At 36.2% G+C, this 12,850-nt stretch overlaps 1 protein-coding gene across 1 annotated transcript; it reads left to right on the top strand.

Moving 5' to 3' along the window:
- Positions 1–978: 978 nt before the first annotated feature.
- On the top strand, positions 979–12,263 carry LOC101311168. The gene is made up of 18 exons (XM_004294342.1): positions 979–1,603; positions 1,692–1,785; positions 2,558–2,602; positions 2,735–2,883; positions 2,983–3,079; positions 3,198–3,296; positions 4,090–4,337; positions 4,422–4,538; positions 4,658–5,194; positions 6,278–6,425; positions 6,532–6,633; positions 7,710–7,802; positions 8,658–8,699; positions 9,044–9,154; positions 10,288–10,359; positions 10,460–10,578; positions 10,669–10,717; positions 10,817–12,263. Exons 1-18 carry the CDS (start codon positions 1,191–1,193, stop codon positions 11,975–11,977), a joined length of 3,696 nt encoding a protein of 1,231 aa, XP_004294390.1. The 5' UTR covers positions 979–1,190; the 3' UTR covers positions 11,978–12,263.
- Positions 12,264–12,850: the final 587 nt, after the last annotated feature.

The raw sequence follows: 12,850 nt of genomic DNA, 5'->3' as shown, positions 1-12,850 counted from the left end.
ATTCAGAAAAAAATATGAATAAAAACAAAAAACAAAAAGCAAACTAGTAAGAATAAAGAGAAATTTTATTAACACATCCCTAAATGTTAGATACACATCACTTTTTCATATAAATTAAATAAGACTTTGTAGTTACATAAAATTACCAAAATAGACATTTATATCAAAAGTAAAGAAACCTAGTTGAAAAAAAAAAAAAAAATCCCGCTTCAGACTATTATTCTCCTCTACGAGAACAACGTATGTGAATATATATACCATGCCTTAATCAGAAATAGCTAGCGACAACCATAGTTTCAAGCAAAAACTAAAAACAACGTAATGAATTCCAGTGATGTTTCTCAACCCTTAAGCAAGGTATGACTTCTCTATCTTTGATTAAAATTGATCTACTACAAAATTTAGATTTTAGGGTTTGTTGTTTGATTAGATAGTGCAAATTGAAATTGGAAAATTTATTTTTTATTGTTCACATATGCTTGGTCGTTCAAAAGCATTTACGTTTGAACACCAAACTAGAACTTGAGATGGTGCTATATATAATTATATATATACTCTTATAGTTTGGTTGCCATTGATCTAACTCATCAATGAGAGAGATATCAAGCAAAATCGGTGCCATCGTGTCGCAAGTAATCTCACTAATGTGAATTTTCTCTTAATAAATTGAGTAGAAGATTTAGAAAATATATGTATTTAATGAATGAGTTGTGTATTTAGTGAATAAGTTATGTATTTTAAATGAGGGTATTATAAGAAATTTGGGTATGTGTATCTAGTAAAATGTTAAAACAATAAAGTTAATAGGTGATGTATTAAGTATGGTACGTGTATCTAATAATTATGGATGTGTTAATAAAATTTCTTAATAATAAAATAAAGACATTTTTTTATTGGGATGATAATACGGGAGGACTCTTCTTTTGCTGTGATATTTAATAAGATAGGTCAGAGCAACCCAGAGAAAATATATACGGTGGGAAGGGTTCAGGGTTCAACCTGGAGTCAATTTCTACAATCGTGAGTTTAAAGACAAAGCTGACAGTTAGCGCACCGGAGTTGCTCAATTCAACCCAAACGTTTCGATCGAAGATTTCAATTCTCCCAGAATCAAAACCCTAGGCATTTTCGCCGGTGATATTCCGGTTCGCTCATTGTTCGAATTTCGCTTTTAGTGTTGAATTCCGGAGATGGAATCATCAGACGACGAGGCCGAGGCGGTGCCGGTCTCGGTTTCGAATTACCACTTCCTAGACGGGGAGGATGAGCCGATTTCCTTCCACGTGTTGCCAATTCAATGGAGCGATGGCGGTGAGAGGCAGGAAGAGAAGAAGAAAGCAGCAGTGTTGTTTCTGAAGGGCAGTGCTGACCTTGAGAAGATTTACAAGCCTGTGGTTGCTTGGAGGTTTGATCTCTCGAATGTGAAGCCCGAGATTGCGGTGCTTTCCAAGGAGGGGGATTGGATTGTGCTGCAGAAGCCGAGGAAGAGCTACGAGGGGATTATCAGGACTGTTTTGATCACTGTGCAGTGTCTTAGTTATGCGAAACGCAATCCCGAGGCGTCCGGGAAAGCTGTGTGGGATTACTTGTGTAAGGCTTTTAGGTACATTTCGCAATCTTTGTTCTTTACGCTTGTAGGTTGGTAGGTTTTATTGGTGGAAAATTTGATGGAAAAAGTTTTAATTTCGCAGCTATGAGGATAGGCCTTCAAAGAGTGATTTGGTGGATCAGAGGAGTCTGATTAGTGAAGCTCTTAAACGGGATGATGCGTTGGCGAAGTCCAAGGTTTGTCTGCTTGTTTTCTTGTCATTGTATTTGAGTGTTCGGTGGTTCTACTTCCTAATGCTTAAAGCATGCCTGAGATTGAAGTATAAATTTTTGGTATATAGTTGCGCTAGGTACCACCACCCTTCAATTAGATGCACAGGAAACATCAGCTTGTGCTGTCCTGGTTTCTTTTAAATGATCTTTTGTGTGGTAGTCTTTTGCATAGTGTCATGCCTTTTCTCATGGTGCTGGTTGGTATTCTTGAGAGTAGGTTTTTGATCAATTAAAATTGGAGAGGCCACATCACAACTGGTTCATCCTCTCTTCAACGATCTTAGTCATAATATATCCCAAGTTAAGAAGTTATATATGTTTCAGTTAATATATTGAGCTCAAAGTATTTGCTTCTTCTTCAATTGTATATGAACATTATAGGGGAAAATTGAGTTTTTGAGTACATGAACATCATTAAGCTCCAAACCTTTTTTTTTCACTCATTTCTTTTACTTAAAATCTTCATTTTATTTGAGTGTGGTGTAATTTCCTGTTGTGGATCTTATGTATTTGTATGTAACTTCCTTAAAGCCATTTTGTATTCTTTAAACTGCGGCATGGGACATAGACAGTATCCTTGTAATTTTCCTGTTAGCTGATCCATTGACTTTCACATGTATGTGTATGTAACTTCCTTAATCCTATTTAGTCTGCATTTATGTAACTTCCTTAACGCATGAAGTATAGACACTATCTATATGTTTATATAAGAAAGTGACAGTTTGTGTTTGAACAGTTTATGGTCGACTTTCTTAAAGAGAAGCCCACACTATCCGATGAGGTCAGATCCTTTTGCTCATCTGTTTACCCTTTTCATTATTATGCTTTTATTATCGAGATTTTTGTTTTTTGTTTCCCAATTCTGCTGTTTAGAGTTCTAGTGTTTTGAGTATGATGTCATTGGATGTTTCAGGATATTCAAGCTACGACAAAGCCAGGATTTATAGTTGATGATGCAGAAGATTATATGATTGATGTTGAAGATGAGTCAAATGATGATGATGATGATAACCTGTTTGATTCTGTTTGTGCCTTTTGTGATAACGGGGGACAGCTTTTGTGGTATGCTTTTGTATTCGCTAATTCCTGGTGAAACTGAAGATAATCTTGATATTTTGTATAGAATTTCATGTAGAATTTATGTTTTATTCTCTATTACAGTTGTGAAGGGAGATGCCTAAGGTCCTTCCATCCCACTGTAGAGGATGGCGAGGATTCAATTTGTGAATCTCTTGGATTCACTCGGGAGGAAGTAAATGTATGCTCCCCTTTTATGTACATTTTCATAAGTCATGATTACTTGGTTTTTGTTTTTTCAACTATTTTTTGGTATTCTTATTATTGATTATGGTAATTTTATGGTCTGCATTTGGTAGGCAATGCCAAGTTTCTTCTGCAAGAACTGTCAATATAAGCAGCATCAGTGCTTTGCTTGTGGGAAGTTAGGCTCCTCAGATAAGTCTTTGGGCGCGGAGGTATGAATTTCAAATATCAGGTTCCTAGATTATCTGTCATACAAGAAAGTCTCTTTTTGTTTTTCTTTTTCTTTGAGGGCAAACAAACAGCTTTATACAGCCCGTGAATGATACAGCTAGACTACCAGCCTAGACAAACAACCATGACTATGGTTGCTTTCCAATCTAACATAATAGATTCTGAAGTATAATTCATAAACTTCCAGAGACAGAAGCCCTAAAGACACCAGTACCTACGTCATGTACTCCCACCTTTTTGCCACTATAGACTTCATAGACTTGTTAGCATTCTTTAATATTGGTATTTTGTTTCTTTTTCTTTTTTTAATTATATATATATATATATTCTTTAACATACTGCCTATCATTTTGTGCAATCATTTAAGTGAGTCTAAAGTTGGTTCCACTCCTTTCATTTTCATTGTTGATTTAGTGCAATTTCCTTATGCTGATAAAAGTTTTATCATTTTCATTTTAATTCGTGGAACATTCATAATGTTTGAGCTTTCTTTGATTGATTCCCATTAAGTCAAGGTCTTATGATGGACGGTAAATGATGAGTAGGATCTCGAGGCAGATTATTCAATAAAAATGGCATGTACCTCATCCTAGAAACCACTGTATTTGTTTTGATAGGAAATCAGTTTCTTTGTTAAAGAGTGTCTTTTTTTCTTCCCCATGTGTACGTTAGTTGTACAAACTAGTGAACTCTCCTTTTTTATCTTTAAGTATCCGATGAAAGCTTCTTTCTTCTGAGAGAAAGCACTAAAGAAACTTTATCTATTGCTTTTAGGTATTTCCATGTGTTTCTGCAACTTGTGGTCAATTTTACCATCCTCGGTGTGTTGCAAAACTAATCTATCAAGACAATGGAGTTTCTGCTGAAGAACTTGAGAAAAAGATCTCTCAGGGAGAATCTTTTACGTGTCCGATTCATAAGTGCTTTCTTTGTAAGCAAGGGGAGAATAAGAAGGATTCCGAAATGCGGTTTGCTGTGTGCAGGCGTTGTCCTAAATCTTATCACAGAAAATGCTTGCCGAGGTACTTTTAGAGTCTTATTGCTGTTATCAGATGATGGTCCATTGTCATGTCTAAAATAACTCATGCTTGAATTAAATGTACCAGTAATATCCGTTTTGAGAAAACAGAGGAAGATAAGGAGGAAGAGATAGAAGATGAAGAAGAAACAGAAACAAGAGCTTGGGAAGGTCTATTGCCTAATCGCATACTAATATATTGCACGTACGTGGTACTTTGCAGCAGCTGCATTAGTTCTTTGTTTTGTTTGCGATATGCCGATATATGTTCTTTTTTTATATAAATATTTTTTCCTAAACAAGTTTGATTTTTCTTCTGATCAGAGAACATGAAATAGATGAAGAAATTGGAACTCCAATAAGGAACCATGTTAAATTCCCTGATGATGATGGAAAGAAGAATACTATTGTGAAAAAGAAGGCTACTTTCGAAGTTAAAAAGAGGAGACTGACATCAGAGTCTCATGTGGTCAGTGACAGCTCTCTTTTGAAGAAGAGAAAGCTTTCGTCAGAGGGATTGCATAGAGAAAGAACTGCTCCTACACTATCTAAGCAGAAAACGAATTCGGGTGAAAAACTTGGGGGTAACAGATTTACTGAAAAAGTACCTTCTGGGTTAAATGTATCAAGAAAGGTGATGGTAAATAGGACACTGAAAAAGGAAGTCCCGACCAGCGTGGAAAAGAACAACTCATTGGGTAATAGGCTGTTTAAATATGTTAAGGAACATGGGTCAGTAAAGTTTGGGAAGAAGGATGAGCCTGATGATGCTGAACTAAATTCTGAAAAGATAGCATATTTCGATCCTACAACAAAAACATTGAGTGCAGCAGCTTCCTTAGATCCTGCTAGAGAAAGGAGGTAAGTCTATTTGACTACTAATTATTTAGCAATCTTAGCTCAATTTTTATGAACATACTTTTGCTCTTTTACTAATTATTTACCAATTCTAGTTCGATATTTATGAAGATACTTGCGCTTTTAAACAGAGGCTTTTTAAATGCCAGAGATTCCCTGATGTTTACATAAATATCAAGGTTTTGACAATGTTCTTCCCTTCAATTTTCTGAGGGTCTCATCCAATCTACCTAAAAGCAGACATGCCAATCACATAAGTAGCAAACAAATTACGAAATAAGTTGTATGAAATAAAATGTTGGTTCATTAATTATGTATACTTAAGATACTTGTTCACATAAAAGGTTGGGGGACTCTGACTTTTTGAGTACACCTCAGGAGGCCGTTTTGGCATTAAACCTTAAGTGTTCTAAAACAAGGTTGCCCAGCCCGTCTAGGCGTCACCTAGGTATTCCAAGCCTGCCCTCCGCCCTAGTAGCGCCTGGGCGTTTTAATTACTATTTTTCAAGGCTAAAACAAATGTCTTGTTCTAGTATTTGTATGCTTAACATTCTCACCCTATTTTGATTTGTTAGGATTATATTGAAATATGAATGTTGTAGATACAAATTATTACTCTTTTTAATCCTTATATATTTTGAATTATATAAATAAAAGTTACAAATTTAAAAAAAAAAAATATAAGCCGCCTAGAAGCTCGCCTAGACCCTAAACCCTTAGCCCAGCCTCCTAGGTGCGCCTAGCCTTCCCTCCACCCTAGTAGTGCCTAGTGAGTTTTTGAACCTTGCCGCACCCTTAACATATATGTATATGTCTGTAACTACTGTTATGCCTCAATTTAACACAAACCAGGGACTGTTTCTAGCCTTCTAGGTAGGATATTCACACTACGGACTGTAGTGTGAATGAAGGGGCGATTCGCACAGTTTTAATACTGTTCGAATGGTCTTGTATACTGTTTAGCGTTAATACACAGATATGCTTAGGATAACATTACAAGGGCTTGCAATTGTTACAGGCAATCATTATTTTATTGGATCAATATAAATTATATGCAGTGCGCTGAATTCATTTATTATATCCCAGATTATATGCTTTAATGAAAGATGCTGCCTCGTCAATAACATTGGAAGAGGTTATAGAAAAGCACAAAGTTCCATCCACTCATAAGTCCTCAAACAGATATGCTGTAGAAAGGAACATTACACAGGGAAAGGTGGAAGGCTCAGTTGAGGTATTATTTTGAATTTCATTTATCAATTTGGGCATAAAGTATGATTTTTTTTTTAATAATTATTTCTCTTATCATCGGTTTCTTAACGCCATCTATGTATAATTAGGCTATTCGAACTGCGTTAAAGAAACTACAGGAAGGTTGCAGTATTGAAGATGCAGAGGCTGTTTGTGCTCCGGAGATTCTTTCCCAGATTTATAAGTGGAAGGTGGTTTTCTTTTCTTATTCTAAAATGTGTCTACAGTTCTGTTGCTATTTTATGCAAAGACTCTTTGTGATTTGTTCCTAGGTTTCCTGAATTGTTGCTTGTTGATTTATGCATGGGATATTTCACTAGGGTATCTCACCCTCTTTCACTTTAAGAAGTTATACTTGGGTTTGGCTTGCTTATGCTAGACGTGGATAAACTAGTCAAGTGGTCAGAGCATCATACTGCGTGGCTAGATTAACCGTGCTGTATTATGTTTGTGTGTGGAACAAGTGAACTTGAGCTTGGCTTGAGTTGTGGCTTGTATGTAGATTCTTGACCTCGGCTTGAGTTGGCTTGTATGTAGATTGAGTATTAAAGTTTTCTGTTCAACTACACACTTACAAATGAGGGAGAAAGCAGAATATATAGAAGTAAAAGATAAGGAAAAACATATAATGAATATAGATAAGGAAGTACAGGACTAAGAAATATTGATCAATGCATGTTCAGTTTTGAACATTTAATTGAGAAGGTAAGAAGAATGAGCCTCATAAGCAAAGCTGAAACAGACTTCTAATTCGTAGCTAAAACTAGATTTATTTTGTGATGGAATTGTGATCATTGGACTTTGGTTGTGTCAAATGGATATATATTTCTTGGGTACATCTTTTATTGAAATTGTTATTCTGAAATATAGTGCCTGTTTGTCTGTTTATAAATGCTTGCAGACACCTATTTGTAGATAAACCCCATACATGTATATAAGTTCAGGAAATATTGTATATTTAAGTAGTAGAAAAATAGCAAAGTTTGTACTCTCATGTTTGTACTCTAAATATTGTATATTTAGCATCCTATGTGACCCACTTGTTACTAAGCGCATTCCCCTCTCATTGCTAAAGATATATCACTACATGAAATCTCTCTCTCTCTCTCTCTCTCTCTCTCTCTCTCTGTGTTGTCTGCTTCAGTTTTATTGGTTAACTTTAGTTTCAAATCGTTGATTTCGTTACCTCATCTAACTTCATTCCACATTTTTATTTGGAAATGGTATTTTCTAGTGTTCTTATTTGTGTTATGGTACTTTGTTGCAGAACAAGCTTAAAGTATATCTTGCACCTTTCTTGCATGGGATGCGGTATACGTCCTTTGGTCGCCATTTCACGAAGGTGGAAAAACTGGAACAGGTAATCTAATTTTGTTCTGGTCTCATTTATTTCAATTCATCTTGAAATTTAATATAAATTTATTACCTTGTGTATGCTGTCATATTAGGTTGTGTAGACCAGCAGTCCGGTCTGTTTAGGTCTTGGCTGTTTCAAATTTATGTTGTGCTTGGTGTTTTTATTACCATTTTATTGTATTTTTTTTTCATTCACATTAACGTGTCTTTCATAAGTGCTTTCATGAACATGTGTATCCATTTGTGTTCACGTGCATCAGTTATATGGTATATTATTGTGAATCGTTGTTGTGGTTTCAGCAATATGAATGATTTTTTAGAGCACCATTTGGAAGTTTATTGATTGGTTTTGATAGTAACTTTATTAGTAACCAAAGTCAAAAGTTTCAAGATCATGTCTAAATTCGCAAAACTGGTCTACCATTGGGCAATAGCACAAAGACAAACCACATGCAACTACACTAAAAACACATGTTTAAAACCCAACGCTAATCTGATTTGAAGAGATAATGTCTCTAAAATCAGCTGATTCTGATGGCAACAAAAGAAGCCTAAAACCTCAGCTATAAAAGGGACACCTCCCTAACTAATCTTAAGAAGTTTTATTACCCTTTCCCAATCACATCATCACACATTTGTGAAAACAAAGAAAAGAAGTAAAACTGTATCAGCATAGTGGCGTGTGGTCTGTATTACTTCCAGTTCTTCATATCGTCATTACTCATTATCATGTGGCTGCAGAAATATTTTATCTTTGGCTGTTTAATTTTTTTTCTTCTTAACTGTGTAATTCAACTGGGTCTGCACATATTTTCTTTATCAAAACTATGGAATCTCATTGATAATTTTCATTCTACAGATTGCTGATATGCTCCATTGGTACGTACAGAGTGGAGACACGGTAAGGATGTCTATTGTTCTATTGGAAATAAGTTTAGTCGATGCACATACATGAGTCCAAAATACATCCATAATATAGAATTTGGATGCTGCTTTGCTTTATCTGATCCTGTTTTCTTATCTGATCTTTATTGACATGAATCAAGTCAAATAATCAAAATCATGGCAAATGTATCTAATCCCTCTGCATGATTTACTTTTTGCAAGAATGCTTAATGTTCTTGATTGTGTCATGTTTTGATAACCTAAACCATTATCTTAAGGTTCTGTTTGACTTCTCTCTGTGTTTAGTACCTCTTTAAAAAGTTGTTGAGTGCCTGATTACATTTTTTTTCCACTGAGCAGATAGTGGACTTCTGTTGTGGCTCTAATGATTTCAGCATCGCAATGAAGAAAAAGCTTGAGGAGATGGGGAAGAAGTGCTATTTTAAAAATTATGACATCATTCATCCCAAGGTAAAATTTATTTGTTAAATTCTTTTATTGGTCAATTTGGATCTTACTATTGATGATATGTAGTCTTTTGCCGGACGCTTGCATATTCCCGTTGTACTCGTCAAGTAGAAATTTGATATTGTTGATGTAAAACTTCTGATACACCAAATAGCATTGCAGCCTAAACTTCTGGTAAAAGTCTTAAGATCACAGGTGTTACGGTTAGTAATTCTGAATCAATGTATTAAGTAAATAGCATAGGTAGAGTGTTTTTGCTCTGATCTAGTCCCTCAAGAGTAAATGCATAAACATTTTGCGCATCAAATTATAATAGTAAAAAAGTACGTTTCTCTGATAGACATGATTCATTCTAATGTATCTCCGAATACACACTTTGTTGCATCCTACTTGTAGTTTCTTAACCCTTGTAATTCCCCCAATTCACACTTGTTAGCAATCCCACACCTCATGTGGCAAGTCTTGAAAGATTTTTATAAAAACAGGAGCTTATCAAAGAGAAATTTACAGGACACTGCCTGCTCTTTTTGCTTATCTGAGGAGGGCCAGTTAGGCTGCAGCTAGACCATTAATGAAACAATAGAATAGGGTGAAGCCCCAAAACACTGCCATGTTTAGAAAGACAGAGAGAGTAGAGGGCTTACAAAACACAGGGAGGTTATAGAGAAATCGAGAGCCTAATATATAGGGAGTTTATAAAGATAAAGAGCTCCTAAAACACAAGGATTTTAATAAATATGGCATTTAAAAGTGCATTGTTTAAGGGCGAAGTACGCTTGTCAGCGTGAAAGAATTTTGATTGATCAGTTACCAGTTGTTTGGAATATCTCATGTGCTCCCATTGTAGTTCACGAATGTTTACCATACTGTAGACTTAGATTTTTTGGATCTGTACTGATATTGAAAATGAAATTCAGACAACAAGCACTTGGAGTTTACTCCTGGTTCTTAATTTTTCATCATCATTTTGCTACAGAACTTTACTGTGCCCAATTTATTGGTTGTTCTACTATGTCACATTGTATGTTGGTTACTGGATGATAGGACTGTGTGTGTGTGTTTGCTAATTCACATGCTTATTGATAAAAAAAAAATGTTGGGATACACTTCACATGTTTTATAAATATACATTGCAGAATGATTTTTGCTTTGAGAAGAGAGATTGGATGACTGTTCAAAAACATGAATTACCCGATCGTAATAAATTGGTAAGAAATGGAGGTTTGGTATATTTTATGTCAAGTTGTTTGGATTTCTTAAGCCTTGTGCTAATTGTTTCACTATTCTCTAACTTTGCTTCTTGAGCAGATTATGGGGTTGAACCCTCCTTTTGGAGTTAAAGCAGCTTTGGCAAACCAGTTTATTTCTAAGGCTCTGGAATTCAATCCGAAGCTCCTTATTCTTATTGTTCCACCAGAAACAAAAAGGTAGATATTCTCTCTGACATGTCTGAAGTATGCTCTCTGGTCTCGTTAAATCAGATTCTGATTTGTGTATATTTTGGTGCTTTTATTCAGGTTACCATATGATCTGATATGGGAGGATGAACGGTTTTTGTCAGGAAAGGTAAATTGAGAAGTATCTACCAGTCACCTATAGTGATTGTTAACTAATGGAATGTAAATTTTAAATGTTTGTTTCTCACTTGTATCTGTCTCCTTTCAGTCCTTTTATCTCCCTGGATCTGTTGATGAGAATGACAAGCAAATGGATCAGTGGAATGTGACAGCACCTCCACTCTATCTTTGGAGTCATCCTGATTGGTCTGAGGCACACAGGGCTATTGCTCGAAAGGCTAGTCACGGTCCTATGTTACTAGGGCCAGGGAAAGATGTTCATTCAGTTGAGAATAAGGATGAAAATTCAGTTGAGAATAAGGATGAAAATCTGATGGTGGAAAATGCTTATTTGACACCAACTGGTAATTCCAGTGATTTTGTTGGAGTTGCAGGCGAGGGACATGAAGAGAGATCCTCCAAGAGAAATGGTGACAGAGGTTTCCGTGCAAGTTCTGGTAACCATAAGAACCAGGTTAATGAGATTTCTGAGAGGCGGCAGTGCGGTGGCAGAAAAAAGAATGGGAGACGGCAGTGTGGTGGCAGAAAAAAGAATGGGAGTGGAGTGGTTGAGTTGTCGCCAGACAAAAAACGTGATGGCGACAATTTTTCTAGTGAGATTCAGAAGGAAAGTTCTCCATCTAATGAGCAAAAGCGAAAACCGAATCAGCATCCCAGCAATTCTAGTTCAAGTGTGCATTTTGAAACAGCTTATGACAGGACCATAGCCAGAATCCCTGATGACACTGGTAGAAATGTCATGAGCAGTGAGGAGATTTATCCAATTTTCACGCATAGATGTCCCAGTGGTGCCAGTCCTAGCTCTAATTATATGGATGCGGACTTGGAGGAACCTGAAATTAGATGCAGGAGAGAGAGGTTAGATTCCATTGAGCATAGATATTCCCGGGGGATGGATGAAATACATGCACGGTTTTATGGGCATCAAGATTCTGATTTGCACAGAAGTAATTATATAGCGGGTCCACGTCAAGTTGCATTTCCGTCCACGTATGGGCATGCTGAGCATGGTTCAGCCGTTTACCCATCTCACAGAATGAACACGTCAATCATGGAGAGGTATTTACATCCGTTGGATGGGACGAGTGCCTTAGGAACCCAACCAGCGCTTGGGTATGTGTTCAATAGCAACCCGTACAACGATCTCAGGGCACCCCAACATGCTGATCAACGGCCCCCCTATGGTTTTGCTCCTGGTCCAAATCCTTACTTCTCAAACCGGCATTCAGCAGGTTTTCTGCCTGAGTAAGCCCGTGGAGGAGCATCTGTTTAGGAAAAGTATTTAGGTCTTTTGCAATGTGCACCCCAGCGTTTTTCATTTTTGTAAGAAAAGGTTGTAGGTGATTGATCTTTTGCTGCTGTGTGGTTAGCTTTTCTGTGTCATTTGTCGTTTGTAGCCTACAATTAACTAGGAGGGTAAGGTATGAATTTCTGGTGCAAGTTGTGGGTAGTAATGTATAATCTGTAATTGTATAATCTCAAGACGCACCCCTCAATTTCCTGTTAACTTTCCGTTGTGGGTAGATGTACACGAAGCCCATCAGTTATGATGTCATAACTCACAAAACATTTACAAAAAACGAATAATCACGAAGTAGACTGGTATTTCTGATATTATTGATAAATTTACTCATAAAGGGAAACATTGTAGTTCCATCAAGTATTGATGCAAATCATCTGGATTTCGAACTCGCAAATCATATGTGGTTGTCATTCAATGATCATCCTTGTACAAAAAACAGCTAAAACAGAAATTATATTTGCGGAAAGGAAAAATGATTCAAATAGTGTCTTACGTTTTAGAAAAGCAAAATTTTGACATTTCAATTTTCAAAAATTTTAAAACGGTGTCTCACGTTTTTATACCGATTAAATATTGGTATTTGAAACGGTTACTTCCGTTAAAAAAGCTGATGGTTTATCCTAAAATGATCAATTTATCTTTTACTTTCTATTTTCATTAATTTTTCTTATATAATATAAAAGCCAACCCACAAATCTGGATTGGGATTTGAATTTGCACGGATGTCCCTGACCACAAATCTGCCTTTCAAGGTGAAGAGGTTATTGGGTTGTGGTTCGAAGTTTCGCCGGCGAGCAAAGAAGCCTTGTCCATATTAAC

Source organism: Fragaria vesca, linkage group LG3, assembly GCF_000184155.1.
Source record: "Fragaria vesca subsp. vesca linkage group LG3, FraVesHawaii_1.0, whole genome shotgun sequence".
In the NCBI taxonomy this organism is placed as follows: domain Eukaryota; kingdom Viridiplantae; phylum Streptophyta; class Magnoliopsida; order Rosales; family Rosaceae; genus Fragaria; species Fragaria vesca.
This window is presented reverse-complemented; position numbering and strand designations above follow the sequence as displayed.